General features: G+C 41.6%; 1 protein-coding gene across 1 annotated transcript; it reads left to right on the top strand.

Moving 5' to 3' along the window:
• Window positions 1-23036: 23036 nt before the first annotated feature.
• Window positions 23037-25010, top strand: LOC125686435 (uncharacterized). The gene has a single exon (XM_048930406.1). It carries the CDS (start codon window positions 23450-23452, stop codon window positions 24881-24883), a length of 1434 nt encoding a protein of 477 aa, XP_048786363.1. The 5' UTR covers window positions 23037-23449; the 3' UTR covers window positions 24884-25010.
• Window positions 25011-26172: the final 1162 nt, after the last annotated feature.

A 26172-nucleotide genomic window follows, 5' to 3' on the forward strand; every position in this document is an offset into this window, starting at 1 on the left:
CCATCCAGCCTTGAGTGCTTCTAGGTAGGGGGCATTCACAGCCTCACTGGGCAACCTGTTGCAGTGTCTCACTTTTCTCACAGTAAAGTATTTCTTCCTAATATCTAGTCTAAATCTACCCTCTTCCAGTTTAAAACCATTTTTATTTGTCCTGTCACTACCTGCCCTTATAAAAAGTGCCTCCTCAGCTTTCCTGTAGGCCCACTTCAGGTGCTGGAAGGCTGCTGTAATATCCCCTTAGAGCCTTGTCTTCTCCAGCCTCAGTTCTCTCAGCCTGTCCTCATAGGAGAGGTGCTCCAGCCCTCTGATCATCTTTGTAACCCTCCTCTGGACCTGCTCCAGCAGCTTCATTTCTTCCTTGTGTTGGGGTTCCAAAACTGAATGCAGTACTCCAGGTCAGGTCTCACGAGAGCAGAGTAGAGGGGGAGGATCACCTCCCTCGACCTGCTGGCCACGCTCTTTAAAGAAAGAAAAACAAAAGAAATTTTTTTTTAAAGAAAAAAAACAAAAACAGCTTTTCATTTTCCTCAAAATTCTGCCAAATGTCAGCTGCTTTTACAAAGAGAGCTAGACATCTTGTATTTTTGTAGCAAATAAATTATTCATTTTAAAGGTTTTCATCCAGCTAATAACACAAATGACCAGAACAGACTGTGCTTTATACCCTCTAACTGCGGGAGTCATGTTTCTGACTGTGCTTCTAACTACAGAGCAAGGAGCTATAGACCTGCCTGCACCCATCCCATGCCTTGAATTCAGAGAAATAAGAAATTGATTTTTGCAAAAGATTAGATGGATAAGCCAAAGAAAATTTTTGTTTCAATTTCAGACTTCTCCAAAGCTTACTGGAATTAAGATTCTACTTTTTTTTTGTGAGGTATCTCATGCAATTCCCCCTCTCTCTCCATGCTAGTGTATTTACACCCATGGTTCCCAAGCTCATGAACTTTGCTTTGCCTTATTTCCCTCAAGTGATGGAACTGTAGACAGATTTTTGAGTCTCATCACTGCATTGCAAAATAATACGCTTTCTCCTGTTAATAAATGGCAGCCTCAGGATTATTAGGGCTTTTTGCTGCTAAAGTGCTGCTCTGAAGCTAGGGATGGGGCAGATGCTCATTATCTAAACCGATATTTTCCCCTTCTTGAACTTGTTTTCTAGTTATATAAAACAAAATTCCTAGGCTGACACTGGCGGACAACACCAGTTGCAAGCCTGCCATCCACCATTCTAGTGTGAGAACGTGGTTGGAAGTTATCCAGAATGCTGAAGGTTTGTTTCAATGGAAGGCGTGTAATATCCAGCTGCCTTTGACTTTGAATTTAATGGCATATTTGTATTTGAAAAAATCAATAAGTTTTATGAGCTGAAAAGGGATCGAGTGTAACCAGATCTGTCATTTTTACAGACACCTTCTGCAATTCCTTGCAACACAGGAATCAGGCTATAGAAACCATCCTACAGACCCCTGCAAAACAAGATTTAGTGCTGTAAACCTCACTGGAGCAGCTCAAGGAGAGGTACAATGATAGAGAACAAAGGAGAGCACTGAGAAACATCCCACCACTAATCAGCCTAGAAGGCCAATAAGATCTGATAGGTTTCTGCAGTAAAACTACCCAAAACCTCCCAGTGGATTTTCATACAATAGAAATCAAAAGGGCACATTAGTCATAAGGCAAGAGGGACACCAAGGGAAAACTTGCTGCTCTCATGCTTTAAACAGCTTTCTTCTTTAGACAAAATAGCCATCACGCAAGGTTCGTGAAGAATAAAAGTTTTCACTCTTTGTTGAGGGCCAGTCCAAGGTCTGCGCAGCATTTAAGCCATACTATTATGAGGCCATAAACGGGGCACTGGTTGTAAATTATTTCTTATTGCTGTTATTGCCTTTGAGACACCATAATACATAATGATCTGTCATCAACGTTTATAAAATACTTCTACTGGAGCAGGCAGACTTTAGTTCCTTTTCAGAACAGTCCTGCTGATTTCAATCATTTTTGCGGTTCTATCAAAGGTTTAATTTGCTTTTCACTTCACATTTCTGTACTTTGTTAGATTATCCGGAACCTCTCATCACAGGGAGGGAAGATATAGTGGAGAGTGGATGGAATCTTTCCCTTTTTCCTCATGACAATTTGTGCCGGTCTCTAAGAATTATATGTTGCTTAGGGCAGCAACACCACAGAGTCCTCCCAGCACAGTGCCTGTATGTCTTTGTGCTGGAACATGTGATTGCTGAAGGACAGGCACTAGAAATCTCTATGAAGCTCACGCTGCACAGCCACGTGTCCAGTGCAGCGCTTTGTTTGACCTGAGATAAAATTTCTTTTCCTTTGAACTCCCATTAAGCGTTTGCAAAATATTCGTTATTCCTCAAAGAAAGGATTTCATACGGTGTCAGTCACTCTGAGTGAAGATAAAACATATGTATTATCTGTTTCATTTGAATGATAAGAAACTGGCACTGCATCTCTGAAAGAACAGGCTTGTATCTTTTGATATCCACTAACAGTAAATAATAATTAATACTTTTTTGATTGAATTTGGGACTGTAAGCACTAAAGACAGTGCTGAATCATAGCAGTTATTCAGAAGTATTACTTCTTTTTTCCTAAGTAAAAGCAACTAAAGTTTTTATCTCCATCAAGCAATCTTGACTTCTAAAACAATGTAGACATACTCTCAGTATATATGTTTTATTGCATTTTAATTGCATAATCTATTTATATATTCTTACTTAAGAGGCCTTATGGCACTTACGAAGATGAGTTTGTAGCAGCTGCTAGACGTACCTTAACAGTCAATGAATGATTAACCATCTCTTATCTAGTAACTTCCCAGCATTCATTTCATTTACCATCTGCAGCATTACCAAACCTATCCCATGCAATAACAATTTCTTTTAGGTAAGTAGTGGAGGCTGAATGGCAAAAGCATCTCCAGAGCCTTTGCAGTCTCCTCTGCTGGGGTCTGGGATGCCTGGAAAAAACTTGATGACCTTTCAGGTGTGCCAAACTCTGAAGCTCAATGGACGGCGAGAACAAATTGTTCTACTTTTATCTGTATCCGTTAGTTTCTTCTCAGAGGGAAAAGAGAGAAACTTGTTACAGCTGAGTAGTGAGTAAAGGGCAGAAGGGTGAAGTAAGGGGGAAAGCAATTATTTGTACAAAAGGGAAAAACAGGTAAATTATCTCCTATGGAACAGTGAAGGGATTGTGTGGAAAGGGCCAAGGCAGGGGAGATTATAAATTTCTGTAAGAATGCTATCTTTCCTGTGTCCATGATTTTTGGTAGCCAACAGAAGCTGAAGATTTTGTGTGCACCTGACAGCTTGTCTGCTCTTCCACTACATTAGCTGATCTCAGAAAAGATATTGCCTCCCCTGCAAGCTCTGGCTCTGTTGTGTCCTGAGGCTGTGGTGGCTGTAGAGTTTTATCAAGGAGAACAGACGTATCATTCTGCCCAGCTGGGAAGTTACCACCTCCTCCTCAGGCATCTCCTGAGACACTGTCTATGCAGCAGACACTATACATTTTCTTATAGGAGCTAACGAGACTGATGGGCAGTGTGAGGACTACACATCCAGAGGAGGACTTCGATGTAACACGATGTAAGGGTGTGCGTGTTCCCCAGGACAGGGCAATGGCAGACAAACAGGCCTATAGAATGCTCTCCTGCTGGCCTGTTTAGATGCTATTGGCCATTAGAAGAAACAGCCTCTGACTTTGATGCATATTTTCCACCCAGCAAAGGAATTAGACTTATTTTATATTTTTTCTATAATTCTATTTTATAATTTTTAAGTTGAGGGAGGAAAGATTTAGGTTGGATGTCAGGGGGAAGTTCTTTAGTATGAGGGTGGTGAGGTACTGGAACAGGCTGCCCAGAGAGGTTGTGGATGCCCCGTCCCCAGAGGTGTTCAAGGCCAGATTGGATGGGTCCATGGGCAGCCTGGTCTGGTATTAAATGGGGAGGTTGGTGACCCTGCCTGCAGCAGGGGGGTTGGAGATTGATGATCCTTGTGGTCCCTTCCCACCCTGGCCACTCTGTGATTCTGTGATTTTAACTACATTTCCATATCTTTATGTATCACATATAAAATCTAAAACATATATTTTGTAGTCAGTCTTTTACAACATGTCATTAATTGTTTGAAGTATAACAGTGTTTTCTCTTGTGGAGTGAAGGGGGCAAATGCCACTTAGCCACAGGATACTGGAGATCAATGTAAGATGTAGAGCAGAAATGTGAGCTCTGCTGCCAAGAGCTCATGGTGAAGTGTTATATTTTCAAAAAATGTGTCTTTCTGGTATAGACATTATGTGAATATCATTGCATACGTGTGATACTGGAGAGAATGAGAGATAAGGCTGTCCTTATTTCACTCATCTCTTTGCTTAAAAATAAAATTATTGTATTGATCTGCTCCCAAAAGAAAAATGTACGTCATTTTTGAAGTATTCCTAGTGAATTCTCAGTAAATCTTGTTCTTTTGTTCTTTTTGTCTGCCCTTAGGCAGACACAGAAATCAATGGTTTTCATCATTCCGATGTTGTATAATTCCATAATTCATGATGTATGATTTATTCAAATACACCTGTAACTTTTCTTTATGAACTTGAATGCAAACAAAACTAATCACTTTTGTCACTTTTATCTTCACTGTAAATTGTTCGAGCCGTACACAGAAAGCCATTTGGAAATACCACAGGTGTTATTCTGCTGAATTCCGAAATAGCTATGCCAAACTATAAATTAACTCTTTTGTGCCATGCAGGCTTTTTTACAAATCTCTTTTGACCAAAAATCCAAAATGTTCACTTCAGCCCAGTGAAGTGTTTTGTCTAATTGAAGGTATTGCATACTTCTTTCACAAAACCCTTTCACTAATCTATGGCAACTTGCTAAAAAACCTTGTGCTTCAATGTTATTTTCTTCTCTGCAGCATGCCACGTGATTTATAACTAATATTGTTAATGTAATTAATCTATTTATAACTAATGTTTTTAATGTAATTAATCTTACCTAATGCTTATTTGCATGTTCCAGACAGTTTTTAGGTAGCATGCAATTAGTTCTCACTGTATCATTAATTCTCACAGCCTTTAAAGGAATTAATTCAGGGAAACTGAGGTAGAAAAATCAAGGACCCCTGGGAAAAGTTATCACCAAATCTCGGCATTCAGCAGCAGGTTGTCTGGGGTGCTGGTATGCATGTGTTCCACAGGGAGACAGAGCAGCAAAAACGAAAAGGATTCATCTTTTTGTTGTTTTTTTGTTTGTTTTTTCCTAAGCAGATAAAAAGAGCATCTCTTGAGTTAAAAATTGCAAGTCTGGGGGAAATTTTTGTGTGAATGGTGTCCATCTATCAGCACAAGAGCTTTTCTGCAGAAGTATACTGTAGCTAGGAACAGCCTCAGTGTGAAGAAATAGGGCACAGTAGCCAACAAGTTTGAGTTTGTGCAGATGTTCAACCTGCTACTGCAGTGTGCAAGGCTCTGTTGTCTGGCAAGCTTTCATTCTGGGCTCTTCCTTTATTTGTCTGTTATTTAGTTGGAATGCTGAAAGGTCTCATTATTGTTTGGGAAACAAAAGGAAATTTTACTGCCTACTTTTCATACTCAGAGAACCTCCTTTGTAGAGACTGTTTTCTGTCTACCATTAGCAATATATTACACCGTGTATACTTGCTTGAATCTTCAGTGAATATAAGAGCCAAAGCAAATTTTACCTAATAATAAGAATAACCATTACTGGTTTACTGTGGTGTAGGCACCTAAAATACCAATTGTGGGCACAGACAAGGAACGATCTTTGAATGATAACACAATCAAAGTTCTTAAATTTTTTTATATAAGCTATTTTAGTCTGTTAATTGCCACTGGATCTTGTCTAATTTTTTATTTTGTTTGCATCCAAAGCTATTTTACATAAGTACCATCATAAAAATAACAGAAAGGGCTTAGACAACTGTTAACACTGGGAAAGGTGGGAAAACTCCTATGTCTTAAAATAAAAAGCATGATGCTACTGATTTATATATAACATGAATGAGAAAAATACATTCTACATGGATGAGAAACTAGAATTGTTTCATTTGTCAGCCTTCTATTCCCAGTTTCCTGACCAGCTTTGCCCATCAGAGCACATTTGCAGTTCTCCCGGATGCTTCAGTTTGTGTTACAGCATCCGTTTTCTGAAATGCGGTAGTGTTTCAGGTCACTGAATGAAGTGAAACAAAAACTGTTGTGCCATGTAATACAATTTTTGACTGGAAAGAGTTTCCTCCAGGCTCATAATTTAGCTAAGTACTTGGTAAAATTAAATCCACTTATGAGAGAAAATAACATTATATGTAATGCAAAAATTACACCATTTTTTTTTTCCACAAACAGAATAGAAATATTTCATTACTGCAACTAGAGAAAATCTTGTATGAGCTCCATTTGTTTTCAAATCCTTGTCAAAATGGAAAAAGTGATGGTAGATAAAAGTGAGAATGAACTGGTGCTCATTGCTCCCCTTAATCACCTTAAAATCAATTACATGAATTACATGAAACCTCTCAGTCTATTGCCTTCACTGTTGCTACTGAAGTGCATGTGAATTGCATTCATGTTTGTGGCATCAAGGCTGTGATGAGATGATCAGACAAAGTCAGATTTCATGACATGCCTATAATACCCTAATGATAATACTCTGACCACTTAGAAATAATACTAATTTTAAAGATGTTTCAGATTAGGAGTGAAATATGTAGTAGAAATCTCATCAAAGGATTTTACAAGCCTATGTACTGGGCTTGGCTATACAGCTTTGTGCACATGCAGCCATGGAATAGTAGTTATACTAGCGAGTATCTTCATGCTTCTTTTGTTTGCTGCTTTTTTTTCTTTCTTTTTTTTTTCATATTTATTTGTTGCAAAGTTGTTCTAAAGGACTTCTGTGTATGTGGAACTGAATACCAAGTAACTAAGCAAGTGTTCCTCTTACATAGAGTCAACTAGGTTGGAAAAGACCTTCACAATGACCAAGTCCAACCACGTGGTAATTTCACAATTGGAGTGACAGATTTGCTCTTTAATGAAGAGCCATTCATTTTCTAAAGCTCTGGGGAAACTTCACCGTGAACCAAACTCTAAGCTTTGGTAAAGAAATGTGACTACCTGATTCCTGTGATATCAACACTGAAATTTAGAGACTAGAGATTTTCAAAGAATCACAGAATCATAGAAGCCTTAGAGGTGGAAGGGACCTCCAAAGACCATCTAGTCCAACTCCCCTGCCTTACCTTGAGAGTCTCCAGGGATGTGGCACCTATCACATCTCTGAGTAACCTGTTCCAGCACCTCACCACCCTCACTGTAAAAGACTTTTTTAATAGTCTGCATTTCAAATCATTCTGTTGTGTTCTGTTTCTTTAAATTTCGCATCTTTCCAGTTGCCAACATTAAAAAGTAAGTAGTATTATAGGCATCATTTTCTTTTTCGCTTAATGTTTTGGGATTTATAAAGGCATACTCAGGAACATTCAAAGCTCTTGAAGAAACAGAAAGAATTTGCTAGTTTCTTGTCTGAAAATGTTATGGTATATTTATTTAAGGATTTTGTTTGTTTTTGTAGCATAGACTAGAATTAGTATTTGCATAGCCTTTCACTTCAGCTGTGCTGAGAAGTTTGCTTGCTATGTACTCTATAGCATAGTGTATGTGGTTTATGTGTGTACGTTTATACAAATGTGAATATATCACATGACTAGCAGCAGATCTACAGAGATGTCAAAAGATATACAGAAGGAACAAAATCATATCCTTCATGTATTTCTGGAGAGGATTTAGTGCGTTTAGTGGACTGTCACTGAATAAAATGTAAAGAAAGAGAAAGTAACTGAAGAATTTCTTGCATGGTGGACTCAAGAGAGCGGTAGTGTATTGAGCATTGAGCAACACAGTTGAATGATGAGGCCTTTTTGTTCCAAGTTAGGGAGAGCTCTTAGTATCCTTGTGAGTATAGCCTCGAGCACATCCTGGAACACATCCTATGTCAGCACAGCCCCACAGAATGCCCCAGATGCCTCTCATCCCTGTGGTTTATCGTTTCATCTGGGTTACAGAGGAGCCTGGTCCATTTCTGAGTACTGACCCAGCCCTGCACTGCTCAGGCAGCCTGAGTTTTGTCGTTCAATTAAGTAGAAGAAGAAACATGACTGCTTAGAATATGGGTTAATGCACAGAAACTGAAACCAGAGCTCTTGAATTACTGAAAGACGTAAGTCTGGGCTTCAGAAGATTTGGTTTCAGCACGTGTTGCCTTAGGCAACTTATTTTAGTGCTTGGCATTCTGTCTCCCACTTTTGTCAGATGGAAATAACACATCTTTTCATGTTTCTGTCTCATTCTCTGCTTTGTCATAATAGCTTGGGGACTTCCTCATGATATGTTAAAGAATAATTTAGGCAACACTGTAGGATTGCAATTTTTGTGTTCAGTTTGTGATAATAATTGTAGTACTTTGCTACTAATTTCTGACACTGCAATTTTGGTCTTTGTGTATAACACCTACAATTTAAACTTCCTTATAAAACTTAGTATCACAGATCACAGATCACAGAATCACAGAATCACCCGGGTTGGAAGGGACCCCAAGGATCATGTAGTTCCAACCCCCCTGCCTAGCAGGGCCACCAAACATACACATCCAGATCAGGTTGCCCAGGACCCCGTCCAACCTGGCCTTGAACACGTCCAAGGACGGGGCATCCACGACCTCCCTGGGCAGCCCGTTCCAGGGCCTAACCACTCTCCTAGTAAAGAACTTCCCCCTAACATCCAACCTAAATCTTCCCTCCTTCAACTTAAAACCATTTCCCCTAGTCCTGCTGTTGTCAGCCCTTTTGAAGAGTTTACTCCCCTCCTGGGTGTAGGTTCCCTTCAGGTATTGATAGGCTGCAATGAGGTCACCCCGCAGCCTTCTCTTCTCCAGGCTGAACAAGCCCAACTCCCTCAGCCTGTCCTCATAGGGGAGGTGCTCCAGCCCCCTGATCATCTTAGTCGCCCTCCTCTGGACCCTTTCCAAAATCTCAATGTCTTTCTTGTACTGAGGGCTCCACACCTGGACACAGTACTCCAGATGGGGCCTCACAAGAGCCGAGTAGAGAGGGACAATCACCTCCCTGTCCCTGCTGACCACCCCTCTCCTGATGGAGCCCAGGATCCCATTTGCCTTTCGAGCTGCCAGAGCGCACTGCTGGCTCATGTTCAGTCTCTCGTCCATCAGGACCCCCAGGTCCTTCTCTGCTGAGCTGCTCTCAAGGACCACTCCTCCCAGCCTGTACAGGTGCCTGGAGTTCTTCCGGCCCAAATGCAAAACCCTGCACTTTGCCGTGTTGAACCTCATTAGGTTCACCCGAGCCCAGCCCTCCAGCCTGTCGAGGTCCCTCTGAATGGCATCCCTTCCTTCCACCGTATCAACTGCACCACTCAGCTTGGTGTCGTCAGCAAACTTGCTGATGGTGCACTCAATTCCCTCATCGATGTCATTAATAAAGATGTTAAAGAGCACCGGTCCCAAGACAGACCCTTGGGGGACACCACTTGTTACCGGCCTCCACCTGGACATAGAGCCATTGACCACCACCCTCTGTCTGCGGCCTTTCAACCAATTGCTTATCCATCGGGTCGTCCACCCATCAAATACACTTCCCTCCAATTTGGAGATGAGGATGTGGTGGGGGACCATGTCAAAGGCCTGTACTTAGTACTTCAGTCTTACAACAGTATTTACTCTGTAAGGAAAATAGGTAGCAGATTTTTTGAAGTCTAAACAAATCAAATGATGTAACTCTGAATTTTAATATAAACTAGTTTTATTTGCATATACAATTTTGGAATCTAGTTTTCATGACAGGTATATGAAAAGGATTCAACTGTTTTAATCAAATGCTACATGAATGTAATCTGTTGAAAAAGGAATCACACCAGGACTTTAGTATAAATGCCATAAATATGAAGTGGTGAGTTACAGATTTAAGTATTTTAAATCTATAAACAATGAGAATTAATTGTAGCATTGTTTCATCACTTAAGATATGATTCCCATCAGGAACGCTGGTTTCCGTTTTGCGCTACACAATATAAGGATAGTCAGGGACCTAAAACAGGAGATGATGGAGGAGAACACGAGGGAACTGTATTTGTTTAGCCTTAAGAACTGAAGTTGAGGGAGAGTTTTTTGGTGTCTTCAACCGTGTAGCAGGACAGCATAGAGAAGAGAGAGCCATACTCTCCCCAGCAAAGTGCAGTATTAGGGGAAAAGGCAGCAGACATGGAAAACTGAGATTGGATTTAAGAAAAAAGCATGTTTCACACTGAGATTGTGGTATTTCAGTACTTCCAGGTTTTTGCCTAGACACATATGCTCTGGTTACTTGAGGAACAAAATCTGAGTGGCTCTGCTTTGAGCACGAGATTAGATTAAATGGCCTCTGGAGGCCGTTCCAAACTATGTGATTCTGTGATACACATATATGCAGAGATAAATATATAAAATATCAAAGGTAAAATGGAATTATCTGAGTTCAGCAAGGAAATGAACGAAATTATTTTATAAAACTTGATTGAAATCAGAATAAAGGGAGTAAAATCAACAGGGTAGGTGATTGTTAGGGCTAGCTACAAATAAAAAGAGAGATTATTCGCAGATACCAGCATTTGCACACAGTGGTATTACAAACATTTGGAATTCTCTCTAGGAGTTTCTTACTCATCCTGTGCAGAATAACAGGTTGATAAAGAATGATATCTGGGCACTTAAACCAGTATTTAAGCAAACAGTTTTGAGAACATTGGTATAGTGTTTTAACTTTGGTAGGCAGCTAATCCCAGATGTGCTAAGCTCAAATCCCAGACAAGTCCCTATGCAGAGAAACAAGCATGAGTGTTGATGAATTTTTTGAGGCTCCATCTTTGTGAGCTGCCTGTGCCAATGAGAAATAGTGAATTAATTCCTCTTATCGCTTTGCATGTGTATGTTTTGCTATACCTCTTAAACTGTCTGCATCGCAGACCACACAATATGCCACATCTACCTTTTTGACTCTCCTTTACCCCGGGAGAGGGAAGTCAGACCACTCTGGCAGGGCAGCACAACAAGCAGAAAACTTGACTGCATGAACTATTCAGCAGCAACCAAAACGCTGGTGTGTTATCAATGGTCTTCATTACAAATCAAAACCATATCACCAGCCACCATGAAGACAACTAATTCTCTCATACAAAACCTTTACCATCAAATATAGCTGTTTATTCTTTAAACGAGTTTCCTGGCACTCTCAACTCTTATCTTTCTTCTGCAGAAAGCTGTCTCTTGAATATAAAATGCTGCCTTTGATACAATGTGATGGTGCAGGACTATTGACTGAAAGATATCATCTTCATACGTTCCTTAGAATTTCATAGCCATTCGACATTCAAAATATCAACTACTCATGCAATAGTATTTGTTATTTGTACAGTGATAGATGGATGTAAAAATCTGTATTGTAAGTATCCTTGCAAGATTTAATTTGGAAAAAAATACTTGTAGAAAACTCAGTGCAGAAACAAGTTTATTTGAGGAAAGAGAAACGTGCAAAAGGAACAGTCTTTGATACAAGTAAAACTAAAGGTGTTTTGGAAAACAAAAACAAAAACAAAAACAATTTTAACTCTTTTAATATTGTTGCTTTAATAAATGTATAAATTTAAATGTAATCTGGAAACTGAACAGATTTTATAGCCCGATTCCATTATTTAAACCACTCTGGGCTCTGACATTGAAAGCTACTATTCTCATTGGAGTCAAATTGTAAGGATGAGTGATAATTTCATAACGGAAACACTGACTAATCTTAGAGTATATGGAAATTAATGGTGCCCCATAATGCATTAGCAAGCATGTTGCTGATAAATAGGAATAAAATATTATTGAGTAGTCTCAAAGATGAGCACAGGAAAGATCTCAGTTACAAAGTATCACAGAAAGAGCTAATTAGGTTTTCCTATTGCCTAAGGCTGAGCTGTGCATAGGTTGTTGTACCAGCAAAGCAGGAAAGGGTTGTGTCTGACTTCCGAAGAAACAGTGAAACCAGGTCTCCACTGGATGTTCAGAAAGCAGGACAAAGCCTATGACAAAGGAGGAATCTTCAGCCTCTGTTATTCTCATGGTGTCGTTGGCTGAAATTTGTTGCTTACCTCAGCCCCCTAAACCCCAGCAGCTCAGCAGCAAGGGCAAATTTACCATCTTCCCTGTGGACTCTGGCAGGCTGAAACGTGTTTCAGGTTGCACGTGAGGATTCTGCTGTTCTGCTGGGATGTTCACAACAGTCAAATCTGTCCTTAGCACTGCTGTCCCACTTCTGGGGAGAATCAGACACTCCTGCTATACACTTTCCAAAGACAGGCATCCCTCGCTGTATGATCTTGAGAGCAAAAATGCAAATATCGTTGTGCCTCTCTCAAATGCGATTACAGTGACAACTCTCCTACCACCTACACACACGAATGGCATAAACAGAGCTGCTGATGCACAACAAGCAGATGACAGAGATGAAAAAAGGGCTCTCTCACGTAACATGTCTCTTCATAAAGCATGTAATGTTATGGGCAAAGCATGGTGACTTACATTGACTTTAGGCTGATTATTTTTATAATTACACTTGCAATGCAGCTTCCAAATCACTTCTGGTATAAGAGTGCATAGTATGGATACTTCATACTTATACGAGGGGCTTTGGAGATAAATAATCTCCTTAGAAGCATAGTTATTATTAAAATAAAGATTGCATGATCACATATCAGACTTTTATTTCTGATTTAAACACAGCCATTGTTCATTAAGGTCTGGGTAGGGCCCTCAGCAGCCTCATCTAGAGAGTGATAGCCTGGTCCATGGCAGGGGGGTAGAACTGAAGGATATTTAAGGTCCCTTTCAACACAAAACATTCTGTGTTTCTACACTAAATTTAGAATAGCAATGGCATATATTTATTGTAATCTAGGGAAAAAAGAAAAATGAAAAAAGAGCTGGAAATTAATCTAAGCTATATCTGCTAAAAAATAAGTAATAATGATAAAAAAAAAAATAGGGTATTCACATGAAGTGAGAGATGTAAAATTGCCTTCTACAGCAGAGCCAACAGCTGCACCAAGCTGCCATCTTGCCTGTTGCTGGGCTATGCTCCATCAGGGCTACACACACAGCCCCAAGCAGGCAGGTTTAGGGGACCTCTCCCGTGAGCAGGGATGTAATCAAAATTTGCTAGGGCACTGGTAAAAGCTGTTCAGCTCAACATTAGTTATTTAAATAAAATGCTGCGTGTTCCTGGCTGATTATTATTTGAGAAATTATTCTTTCATTTTTGAATTACTTTTTATACCTGTGTCCTGAAAAATAAGAACGCTTCTATATTCTTTGAAGTGTCAGTCACCTGATTTTGCAAAACCAACATTTTACCCAGGCTTCTGAAAATTCATCAAACTTTGTTTCTTAAACTTACGGTCAGGAGAGCCTAGCGGAAATGCATACACTGAAAGCTGCTGCAGGTTCTCTTCAAAACTGCTGTTCTTCAAGACAGCTGACCCAGAAGTGACTTAGTGAAGTTAATGTCAAGCCAGTTCATTGTTTCTGATACAATTATGAGTATACTACGTGACAGCTAGCATTTATTAGGAACTGTCATGTCTTTATATGTACAAGCCAATTCCAGATAAAGCAAAAGCATTTCTCTTTTTCTTGAGGACAGAATATTGAGCCTGAGAATTCTGTTGCAGAAGGTAGCTTGTTGTTGAAGGTCAAAGAATGTTTTTTTTATGAATCCTCTGAGCATCCAGATTTTCAATTTCTTCTCCAACTTGGACCTGGAAAGTGAGGATGAACAGGAGAGAGGGAGATTTGTAGTCTCCTTTCTGCTTCTTTTCTTTAATCTTTGATAGAAGACCTTTGCATAAATGCTTCCCTTAAAGTCTGACTGTTTGCTGCCTACCAGCAAATATATAATTAATATACACCTGTGTCAGATATAAATAGCAACAGATATCCTCATGTAGCATTGATCTGCATTTTGCTGCCAGCCACGTGTGGATTGCTTTACTTCCAGCTGGTTGGGATGCACATCTATTAAAAGAACTCAACTCTGCAGCCATATTTTTCCTTATGAAAATAATCTGCCCTGTCTGATAGCAGAAGTGTAATATTTCTAGCAGAGTCTGTCTGTTTAAAACCTCCTTTTTAAAGCATGGTACAATAAAAGTAAATAAGAAAAATATAAGAGGAAGGGTTGGGAGAAGCTGCCCCCAGAACTCAGTGATGGATAAAACCATGAGGGCATGTTGTAATCCTAAAAAAAAAAAAAAAAAATTAAAAAATTGAAAGATCGACAATGAGGATTATGATTTCCTCTTCAAATCTGCCTTTAATCTTGGTGCAGGCAACAATTTGCCTTGCATTTCTCTCCCTCTGTTTACTTTTTACTTATTCCTTCTTTTTCCTCTGTCATTTCCGGCAGTATGACTGTAAATCTGTAGTAATATCTAAGTCTCAATTTTAATAACAATAGTAGTTCTAGATCTGACTTTCCCTGACTTTCCTGAGCACTTCTCAGCTGAGAAAAAAAGAAAGAGAAAAAAAGAAAAAATCCCACTCTTCAGATGCTGAAGATACTGAAGGCAGAAGGAAAAAATAAATTGTGACCCGATTGGCAAAAAGAAGCTATACCTATTAATCTGCACCGGGTCTGATGAAAGATCATGGAAGACACAAGAAAGTCGAAGGCAGAGAATCCTAGGCAATATGAGTAAATCATAAATTTGAAGGTTTTCTCAAATTGGGGCTGGTAAGGCTTTAGCGATGAGTTCTAGACTTGCAAGTGAGTTCACTGATCAAGAAAGAGATCAGAGAAGGTTATTAATTTTTCAAATAAAATCTTAATAAGAGTTTGAATAGAGGAGAATGTGCAGGGTGGTAGGTTTGAAGGAGTCACAGTTGTACTGAGAGCTGACAGCAGAAGAATCAATGCGGGCTGTTCTGAGAGGAAAAGGACAAAGTCAAGAAGAAGGAGAACTGTTACAAAGTGCAGGAATTCTGCAAAATGAGTTTTCACACTTAGTTCAGCAGCAGGCGCGGAAGAGCAGGAGGAGAACAGACCCCAGGACGCAAAGACACCGTGATGTCAGGAAGAGAAAGGACACTGTGTCAGAGTGGACATGAGAAACGGCATCAGTTTAAAAAGGAAGGAGAACTGTGAGAGATGGATGCAAACATGTCTGACAGGGTGAAAGGAGAAAGCTGGTGAGACTGAATTAAAATAGGTGATGAGTTAAGGGAAATAATTCAAAGAGTGAAAGGGATAGTGAGTCTATAGCAAGAGTCAGGGCATGCTGAACTGATGGAACGATTTGAAAGTGAGGTCAGAATCACTGACCTCCAGGGTCAGTATAGAAAATGAAGGATGAGGTAGGCAGCCCAGAGGTCTGCAGTAGGCGAGCAGCCAGGAGCTATCTGTAGTACCATGGGAAGGGGCTCTGCAGCAGGAGCCAGCTTGATGATAGTAGCAGCAGGGCAGCGTGCCCCTCAGCTTGCAGGCACATGTGTGGGCCTTGAGCATACAAACTTGAGTAAGGCTGTGGTTTACTTTCACTTAGTGCTGAGACAAGTTGGGCTCTCCTGGCCTATAGCATGCACGTGCAACTGCTCAGAAAGATCGAAACAAAACAGTTTTTCTTTAAATAAAAGCAAAAGACTTGTCTTGGGAAATGTTCCCTAGGGTGTATCTATAGAGCAGAAATGCTTTATTGTGGTCTAATTGTTAATTAGATCTGCTGAAGATAGTAGCTCCTCATAGTTCCTATGAGTTTTGTTAGTGGTCTGCTAGGTATTTCCATAGGATTTTCCCTTTTCCACTGTGACATGGTTTCGAATTGTATTACTGACTTCCAGCACACCCAGTCATTATCTTGAATAGATAGGAATTAGTTTAAAAATGTGAATTTCTTCATGCATTGAATATCTTCAGCTAATAAACACTGCCTTAAATTTCTTCCGTTTTGCTTCTTTTTTCAGTTCATTTTAAGTGTCACTTCTTTACCACATCTTGACATTTAATATGAAGCATTTCATCTACCAGAAATACATCCGAGTTTTCAGTTCAAGAGTCCAATTAAGAAAATGCTCCCAAGTGCATTCATTTTCCTTTATTGAACTTCAAGTTCTCTGCAATGTCACGTACAAGTTTAAAATCAAGACGTTTGTGGAAGAAATAGTTCTAATCTAAAATATCACTGTGTCTGCCTCACTATGTTTCCCCACCCCCAACACCTGAGGCAAAATAGATACTGCATCATCGTCCAAGTTTGTCTTACTGCCCCTTTTTTATTTTTTATTTTTGTACAGGTATTTACGCAAGCATCACAAATGCTTGTATATTGGTAAAGGTGTTGATATTCTTTTTAATCCATACAAGGATAAGGGCATATAAAAATATAATATTGTTTAATGCAGTCTGTTAAAAAAAATGTATAAAGGATTTGTTTTAATGACTTTCATACTTGTGTTAAACGACAGTTGGTGGGCAGTAATGACAAAGATCAGGCTTTCTCCTGTGGGTGCTGGAACAAACTAAAGATACACAGCAACAAATAGGTAATCTATTTTATAGGAAAATCTGTGTTGCCATACAGGAATTGTTGAGTCACGGCCTGAACAACTGATCTACCACCTGTGGCAAGCATTGAGTCAGCTGTGGGAGCACAGGTGAAGGCAATTCAGCTGTGTGACCAGAAGGGGTGGAGCCTGGCTGCACCTCTGCTAGACTCCATTTAAGTGTTGACCTCAGCTGAGGAAGGGTTTTACTCTGGATTTTCTTTTCTTGTGGAGTATTTTCTATGAACCGAGGATATGGGTAAATGTTTCATTTATTTTTGGTTATTTCTTTCCTTCACAATAATCTTTTTACTTATAGAACCTGTAAAATACCAGCCTAATCGTGCCACTCCGCTAATTGTATATTTGTTGAGTGTACAGTCACAAACTGATGCGTTTTCTAAAGCAGCTTAGGTATTTCTTCTGTTGTCCTGACTCTCTCCTCAGGAGGCGCAGTCTATTGTAGTACTCTGAGCGTGATAACATTTTTGTGTTGCTGTGGATTTTCATGGAAAATTGTAAAAAATAGGAATTGAAATACTAAAACCTTTCAACTTGAGAAGTTGTTGTAGTAGAGAAATTGATTATTGACTTGGATTGTTGCATGCAGCTGAAGCAGCTGGATCACTTAAAGGAAATGGAACACTTTTAGTTCCTTTGGAATAATGTGTCCTTTCAATATGAGAAACCCATGACTTGTTCCACCAGGCAACTGACCATCCTGCTTATGGTACAAGAAGTTTCACGAAGATTCTTCCAATTGAATAATGCAGTATCAGACAGGAACGTTTATTTGTTAAAACACTTGGAAACATTGAGGTTTTTTGCTTTAGCCTAGTATTGTTAGGATGAGTCATTATTTGTAGACTATTCTTCTGGGATTCAATATTATGCTTTATTTTTCATAACAATAAAAGTTGATAAGTGTGACACTTTATGAGTGGATGGATGTAAAATATGAGTGAAGGAATCTCTGTTTTCAGATGTATAACCGGAGGGCATGCGGCAGTTCCATTGACATTTCCTTGGTCCTCTGACCAGTGCAAACAGGAGACAATACATGGAAGGATGGCTATACACTGAAGAAGAAGGGGAAGTGAAATACTAGTGAGTAGAACTTATTTGTAATATAAAATTTTATGAAAACTTGATTTTGTAAATTGCCCTTGATGGTTTCATTTTCTTTACTGCTAATGCCGTGTATTTCTAGAGTAGAAAATCTCCATCCTGTTTCACTGAGTGGCAGGGTGCTTTTTTTTTTTTTTTCTTTTAACAGAGATAGATACCTCTAACAGACATAGAGGAGTAGAAACCCCATTCATGGCAAGTGAGTTTTGGGATTAGAAGCCTTCGTCTTGATTTAATTTAAGGAGTTAATAGCAAGACTTGGTGGTAACAGTGCTAGTCTGGCTCTGAGGCCTTCCTTTAGAATGAGAGTTTACTCAATGTAAACACATGCAAAAAAAGAAAACTATACAAAATCAATTTATACGCAGTAAAACATTTTAAACATATATTTCTTTGGAGTACAAGTCAGCGATGAACGGCTTAGGTCAGAATATATTCATTCAATTATTAATTTCTATTTATTTCTTTTTTATTTTTATTTTTTATCATATATATTTTTTATTTATTAATGAAAATCTAAGTATTGGACTCAAAATTTAGGAGAGTCTTTTTTCATGGTAAATAAAAAGCTTGTTACTACTGTAACAAACAAACCTTTTCCAATTGAGACTGTATTAATACTATACTCTTTCTAGAGCTTTTCTAGTGGTTGCTAGCTGTTCAGGGCTTTTAGCAGTTTGGCCTAGGGTAAACAACATAGCATCAGAAGTTCAAAGCTTGTTCAAGCAGTTTGAAATTGCAGTGATTGAGGTAACAGAACAATGTAGAAACCACTCGGGGTGTTCAAAACCAGACAGAAACAAGTGCCAAATGAATTAGAAAAGAATTTGATTTTACTTATTACTCCTTGAGTGACGATTTATCTGAATAGAAGGCTGCTTGCTTTTTGCAGGCCAACTCAATTAGTACTCTGCATTGGCTGTGTTTTTTTTTCACATACACAACCCATGGCTACCTGAGTGCAATTGAAGGGATGATCTTCGTTTTCCCTTTGTTGTTTGTGTTGATCAGGGTGCATACTTCCACTACCTGCCAGGCTCCTTTATGTCAGCTTCCATGAGGAAACAGTGTTAACTGTTGACTCGTGCGAGCCCCCACTCATGGCTTTTTCCCTGCCATATTTCAGTGATGAGAACACCTACTGTGGTGCATTGGCTGCTTCATGTGCTTGTGCTCAGTTGCTTTGCCAATGTCTTCTGCCTGTATCTGGTGTCTAATGCAGCTTCTGGGAATCTGAAGGCTCCAGTTCTCCCAGCTAAGCTGGAGTGCTTCCATCCATGTTCTGTATGTTGTATTTTCATTAGAATGGGAGAGTGCTTTATTTTCTGAGTGTCTGCTCAGTTGCAATTCTGCTCAGAAAGCAGACTAAGTAACTTCTCTCTTACTGGACCATATTAGCCTCTGCATAAATTTTATTCACTTTGGGATGTTGAAGCTTGTATTAAGAGAACTTTGCTTTTCTGTAGCTATAAATCTATTGTATTAAAAGGCCAAACTAAGTCGTCTTTTGCATTTGGGAGGAATTTGATGTCAGATGACTTGGGAAACTGACTTGTGAAAGGACTCGCTTAGTGTAAGATGAAAAACAAATGCAATATTGTTGTTCAGTTCTTAATGGAGCTACCAGGTATGTTGGAAATTGAATTACAGTAGATTTACTGTGCTGGAGCATCCTGTGATACCATTAAAGTATCAGGATCTTTGTTCCCTTCCCTAAAGGAAGATTAAATCAGTAAAAGCCCTGGTACTATAAGGTTGGAGTGCAAGTCTCATGTATGGGAACTGCTGAGTCACGGCCTGAACCTCTGATTGATCACCTGAGGTGAGCCATGAGTCAGCCAGAGGAGCACAGGTGAAGGCAATTCACCTGTGCTGCCGGAAGGGGGGGAGCCAGGCTCCACCCCTCCTGGACCTATTTAAGAGCTGGCTACCAGAGGGGAAGGATCTCTTCTGGAGATCCTCCTCTTTGATATCTTCTAGTGAGCTCAACCCAAGGGTAAGCTCTTCTACTTATTCTCTTTTGTGATCCTTGTTTGCTTTGCCTCACTCTTTTGATTATATTGCAATTATAACATCTTGGTTATACACTTGGCGAGCCAGGCAGGCTGATTATACTGAAATTAACATGTCTTTCCTGTGGAACTTCTATAAATGGGTCAAGGGGGAGAACAATACTCCCCTAGAGAAAATGATTCCAGGGCAGATCCCAGGATTTGAGGGATCGCCCTATTACGAGTTAGCTGCCATCATTGAAAAATGGGGTCCCTTACGTGTTATGGGCAATCTCTCCCCATATCGCATGGCAGACTATTTTCAAGGACTTGGCAAGGACATTCTCATTACCAAAGAAAGACAATTGGCTGCCTCCATGGTGGCATGGCCACTATTAACCGCTTTAAATCATGCGGACTCAAGAAATAATACTTTAGAAACCGAAAATCAGCTTTTGAAAGATGGCATTGAAAAGTTGGAGCATGAACTTGGCGTTTTAACGGGGAAGAAGCCAATTCTACATCTTCCTGTAAGCCAAATTCGTAATATTTCAATAAATGATGACCAGGCTCCTGAATCAACAGACTTCGTTGATCAGGACAACAAGAAATCCAAATCAGACCTTGAATGTCCAATTCAAACTGATCCATTGGAGGTCCGTCCTGTGATAACCCAAAAAACAAAAAAAGTACAGGACAGACCGGCAGGGGTGCCACCTGATCAATGGCCCCCTGCCCAGACTCATTTACATGTGACAGCTCGGCCATACACGGCAACAGAATTAATGGACTTAGTACAACGATTTCGGCAGAAGCCCAGAGAAAGTGTGCCGGCTTGGTTATTGAGACTGTGGGATTCTGGGGCAGAAAGTGTCGTGGTGAATGGCCCAGAAATATCTAAGTTGGCCACCATGACTGTCCATCCTGCTCTCAGGCAAAGGTTATACGTGGGCAATCAATATCGTGATGAAAACCATTCCATATTAGAATGGTTAATGGCGGCCTGCCGTATGGTATGGCCGAATAAATCAGACATACCGTTACATACAGGTATGTGGTCCTCCATGGAGGACCTTCAGAACTATATCCGTGAACTGGGTGTAAGAGAGGCCATTTATGAAGATACATTTGATGGCCCTGATATGGTTAAATTTTCAGCAGGGATGAGAGATTTAATTCTACAACAAGCTCCCTCCCATCTGTACGGTACCTTAGTTTCAATATTAAATCCCCTTGTAGCATCAGAAGCCGTAGTCCAGCAGGTTGCCCAGTTAGTTGCCGATTTGGGAGAAACAGAACGCCTGCGGACTAGGCGCAATATTTGGTTTTTGGAGGAAGCAGAGGTCCTGCCGGTAAATAAAACCAGAATGCCGGCTACTCGAGCTCCTCGATCGGGACCCATAAGGGTATCCCGAAAACAAATGTTTAATGATTTAATTCAGACTGGGGTCCAATTTGCTAAGATCGACCGCCAGCCCAATCACGTCCTTCTCCAGCTCTGGAGACAACTAAAGGACAATCAAAAATTCCAGAGCTACCCTAAGAAATCCAGGGTAAGAGCTATAGAAAGGGTTCCAACAACAACATGGAACCTAGAAGATTTTATTGTTCCAAACAGGAAAAAGAAGCCACCTCAGGTGTCTCGGGCCACAATGCCTGAGCCATCAGAAGCAAAAGAACTGGCCCTAGCACAATTCATGCAGTGACAAGGGGTGTTAGTCCCCGTAGGGCCTCCAGACGGGACCGGAGGCCCTATGTAGAATTAATGATTTATTGGTCCCGAAAAAATATTCAGAGAGTTATGGCACTAGTAGATACTGGAGCAGAAACATCAATTATCTATGGAGATCCGGGAAAATTTCATGGCGACAGAGTGATGATTGGTGGTTTTGGGGGACAGACTATTCCTGTCACCCAAACATGGTTAAAATTGGGGGTTGGGCGTCTCCCACCCCGGGAGTACAAGGTGTCTATTGCCCCAGTCCAAGAATACATCCTGGGCATAGACATTCCATGGGGTCTGGCTCTCCAAACAACTGTGGGAGAGTTCAGACTTCGACAAAGATGTATCAGTATCCGGGCGGTGCAGGCAATATTAAGAGGCCATGTGAAACATGAGCCTGTTTGCCTGCCGAAACCACGCCGGATTACTAACGTTAGACAGTATAGACTCCCGGGTGGGCAAGATGAAATATCGAGAACGGTGCAGGAATTAGAAAAAGTGGGCATTATAAGACCTGCACACAGCCCGTATAACTCCCCCATATGGCCGGTGCGAAAGTCGGATGGCACATGGAGGATGACAGTAGATTACAGAGAATTAAATAAGGTCACGCCGCCTATTCATGCGGCCGTACCCAATATTGCTTCCCTAATGGACACATTGAGTAGGGAGATAAAAACCTATCATTGTGTCCTAGATCTAGCAAATGCATTCTTCAGTATGCCAATTGCTGAGGAATCGCAAGATCAGTTTGCGTTTACGTGGGGAGGCAGGCAGTGGACCTTTCAGGTCCTGCCACAGGGGTACGTGCATTCACCAACGTATTGTCACAATTTAGTGGCGCGTGACCTGGCTGACTGGAGAAAACCTGATGATGTTAACCTATATCATTATATTGATGATCTCCTGTTGACATCCGACTCACTGGAGGTAGTAGGACAGGCAGCTGATTCATTAACTGCCTATTTGCAACAAAGGGGATGGGCTATAAATCCCCAAAAGGTGCAAGGTCCAGGCCTGTCCGTAAAATTCCTGGGGGTGGTTTGGTCAGGAAAGACCAAAGTGCTACCCAGTGCTGTTATAGATAAGGTTCAGGCATTTCCAGTCCCTACAACATCAAAGCAGCTGCAAGAGTTTCTAGGTATATTGGGTTATTGGCGTTCCTTTATACCTCACCTAGCGCAGCTGCTAAGGCCACTATACAGACTCACAAAAAAGGGGCAGCTATGGGACTGGGGGAAAACCGAACAGGATGCTTTCCAACAAGCAAAACTGGCAGTTAAACAAGCTCAGGCATTGGGTATATTCGATCCTACCCTCCCAGCCGAGTTGGACGTTCATGTTACTCAAGACGGCTTCGGTTGGGGCCTGTGGCAGCGCCAGAGTTCTGTTCGGACCCCCATTGGTTTCTGGTCTCAGGTTTGGCACGGAGCAGAAGAAAGATACAGTATGATTGAAAAACAGTTATTGTCTGCCTATTCGGCATTACAGGCAGTCGAGCCAATAACTCAGACAGCTGCAGTTATAGTCAAGACCACTCTGCCAATTCAGGGGTGGGTGAAGGATCTGACCCACCTTCCTAAGACAGGGGTGGCCCAAGCACAAACAGTGGCACGATGGGTCGCCTATCTCAGCCAAAGGAGCAGTCTGTCTTCATCCCCCTTGAAAGAAGAACTTCAGAAGATCCTAGGCCCAGTTACGTATCACAGTGATGCACCAAAAGAAATACTGGTTGCTCCACCAGAGAAGAGTCCCGTTCAGGAGGGAAAATATCCTATCCCTGAAGATGCCTGGTACACAGATGGGTCCAGCAAGGGCAACCCGAGCAAGTGGAGAGCAATAGCATACCATCCTTCCACCGAGACAATCTGGTTCGATGAGGGGGATGGCCAGAGCAGCCAATGGGCAGAACTGCGAGCCGTGTGGATGGTTATAACCAAGGATCCCGGTGATGGTATCCTGAACATCTGCACAGATAGTTGGGCTGTGTACCGGGGGCTCACTCTCTGGATTGCACAGTGGGCCACCCAGGAATGGACTATCCACGCCCGACCGATCTGGGGCAAAGACATGTGGTTAGATATATGGAATACGGTCAAACACAGGACTGTACGTGTCTACCATGTTTCTGGTCATCAGCCCCTACAGTCACCGGGAAACGATGAAGCCGACACATTGGCCCGAGTTCGATGGATTGAGAATTCACCATCTGAGAACATCGCCCGCTGGCTACATCAGAAGCTACGGCATGCTGGACAAAAGACAATGTGGGCAGCTGCTAAAGCATGGGGACTGCCCATACAACTATCTGATATCGTCCAGGCATGCCAGGATTGCGACGCTTGCTCCAAGATGAGACCGAGATCGTTGCCCGAAACAACAGCCCATCTTGCTAGGGGACACAATCCTCTCCAGCGATGGCAGGTCGATTACATCGGGCCCCTTCCTCGTTCCGAAGGGGCAAGATATGCCCTGACCTGTGTCGACACTGCAAGTGGGCTACTGCAGGCCTATCCAGTACCGAAAGCAAACCAGGCATATACCATCAAGGCACTCACTGAACTGATGTCTGCCTACGGGACACCTCAAGTCATCGAGAGCGACCAAGGGACTCATTTTACTGGTGCAACGATACAGCGCTGGGCAGAAGAAAATAACATCGAATGGCGATTCCACCTGCCATATAATCCAACAGGGGCAGGCCTCATCGAACGTTATAATGGTATTCTTAAGGCTGCCCTGAAGACAGACTCCCAGTCCTTGCAGGGGTGGACAAAAAGACTGTATGAAACCCTGCGGGACCTGAATGAAAGACCTCGAGATGGCAGACCCAGTGCCCTGAGAATGTTGCAGATGACATGGGCCACCCCGCTTAGGATCCAAATTACGGGCACTGATCATCAGGTAAGACCCCAAATTGGTAATGAAAATAATCTTCTGCTCCCTGCCCCTGAAAACTTAGAGCCAGGTACCCATAAAATAAAATGGCCCTGGAAGGTGCAGGTAGGACCCAAGTGGTGTGGCCTACTTGCACCTTGGGGGAGACTATTGGAGGTGGGAGGCTCAGTAGTCCCTCCAGTAATAGGTACATGGCCTACTGATATTATGGTCAACACTCTGATCTTTATTGCTAAAGGGACCCCCATCATGTCCCTATGGCAGATCAGGACACCTCCTTTGGTGCCTGATATCGTTATGCAGCCGCAGATATCCGGCAAAAAGGTGTGGTACAGGCGGCCAGGACGTGCCCCAGTACAAGCGGAAGTGTTGACCCAAGACAGAAATACGGCCTGTATCTTGCCCTGGAGAGCAGACCTTCCCCTCCTGGTACCTGTAAAACATCTGTATTACTCCCCGTGAGTCTGTGAGCCTTCAGGACCACCGGAAGGAACAAAATGCCATCAAGCGTTCCAGTGTTGTTGTACGTGATCTGACAGCACCCGGTGATGGTCTGCATGGGACTGATGGAACATAGAATGGACTTGCACCTCAGGACTTCATACCTCCAGGCACATCATCGAGCACTGGCCCATAGAAGAGTATGGACATCCACTAATCATCACTTGTCTTGAACTGTACCAACATACGTCGCGATAAAATTGTATAAGCGTTGCGATATACCGGATCTCTGTATTAGGGAAAGCTTACCCTTTTGTTAACCTGATCATTGGTTCACGCCGTGAAGGGGTGGAGTGTATGGGAACTGCTGAGTCACGGCCTGAACCTCTGATTGATCACCTGAGGTGAGCCATGAGTCAGCCAGAGGAGCACAGGTGAAGGCAATTCACCTGTGCTGCCGGAAGGGGGGGAGCCAGGCTCCACCCCTCCTGGACCTATTTAAGAGCTGGCTACCAGAGGGGAAGGATCTCTTCTGGAGATCCTCCTCTTTGGTATCTTCTAGTGAGCTCAACCCAAGGGTAAGCTCTTCTACTTATTCTCTTTTGTGATCCTTGTTTGCTTTGCCTCACTCTTTTGATTATATTGCAATTATAACATCTTGGTTATACAGCTTTGCCTTACTCTTTTGATTATATTGCAATTATAACATCTTGGTTATACATCTCATCTCTTCTACAGAACGTTCTTTGGTAACTGGAGCAGAAGCAGCAGCCTGCAGGGCCCCCAGGGCTGCAGGCAGACAACAAACCCCAGAGCAAGGCAGAGTTTTCATTGCCCCTTAGACAGATTTCATGGTCCCAAGCAGCAGGCTGATAACATCACCTGCATCCAGCAGCTGTAGGAGACCAGGAGACTAATAATGGATGGTGAAAGAGTCCAAAAGTGGGTGGACACTTAGTAGTACTGTCATTATCTGGGAAAATAAAGAGCTACCTAAAGCACAGGTTTAACACGCAAGAAATAACTGTCATGACACACACTGAACAGATTTAAGAAAGATTTGTCCCCTGATGATTAGCGTGTCGTTCAGTTTGTAAGCTCCAAATTCCAGAATGCTCGTAGGATACAAAAACTTCTGTGATACACTGGGCTAAAGCCAGATGAATAGCCTCTATAGTGCTGTCTGCAGCATTTGATCTTTGTAGTACACAGAGTTGAAAACTGGCTGTCCTTTTGACGCAAACAGAATAATCCATATTTCTCACGTACTCTACAAATTTCTTCTTTGGCCTGAACTTTTCAAGCACCGG

This window comes from Lagopus muta, chromosome W (assembly GCF_023343835.1).
Source record: "Lagopus muta isolate bLagMut1 chromosome W, bLagMut1 primary, whole genome shotgun sequence".
Lineage (NCBI taxonomy): Eukaryota > Metazoa > Chordata > Aves > Galliformes > Phasianidae > Lagopus > Lagopus muta.

Excerpts from the sequence above, each read along its gene's own strand:
- LOC125686435 (XM_048930406.1), top strand. The coding sequence starts at position 23,450 with ATGGTTATAACCAAGGATCCCGGTGATGGTATCCTGAACATCTGCACA.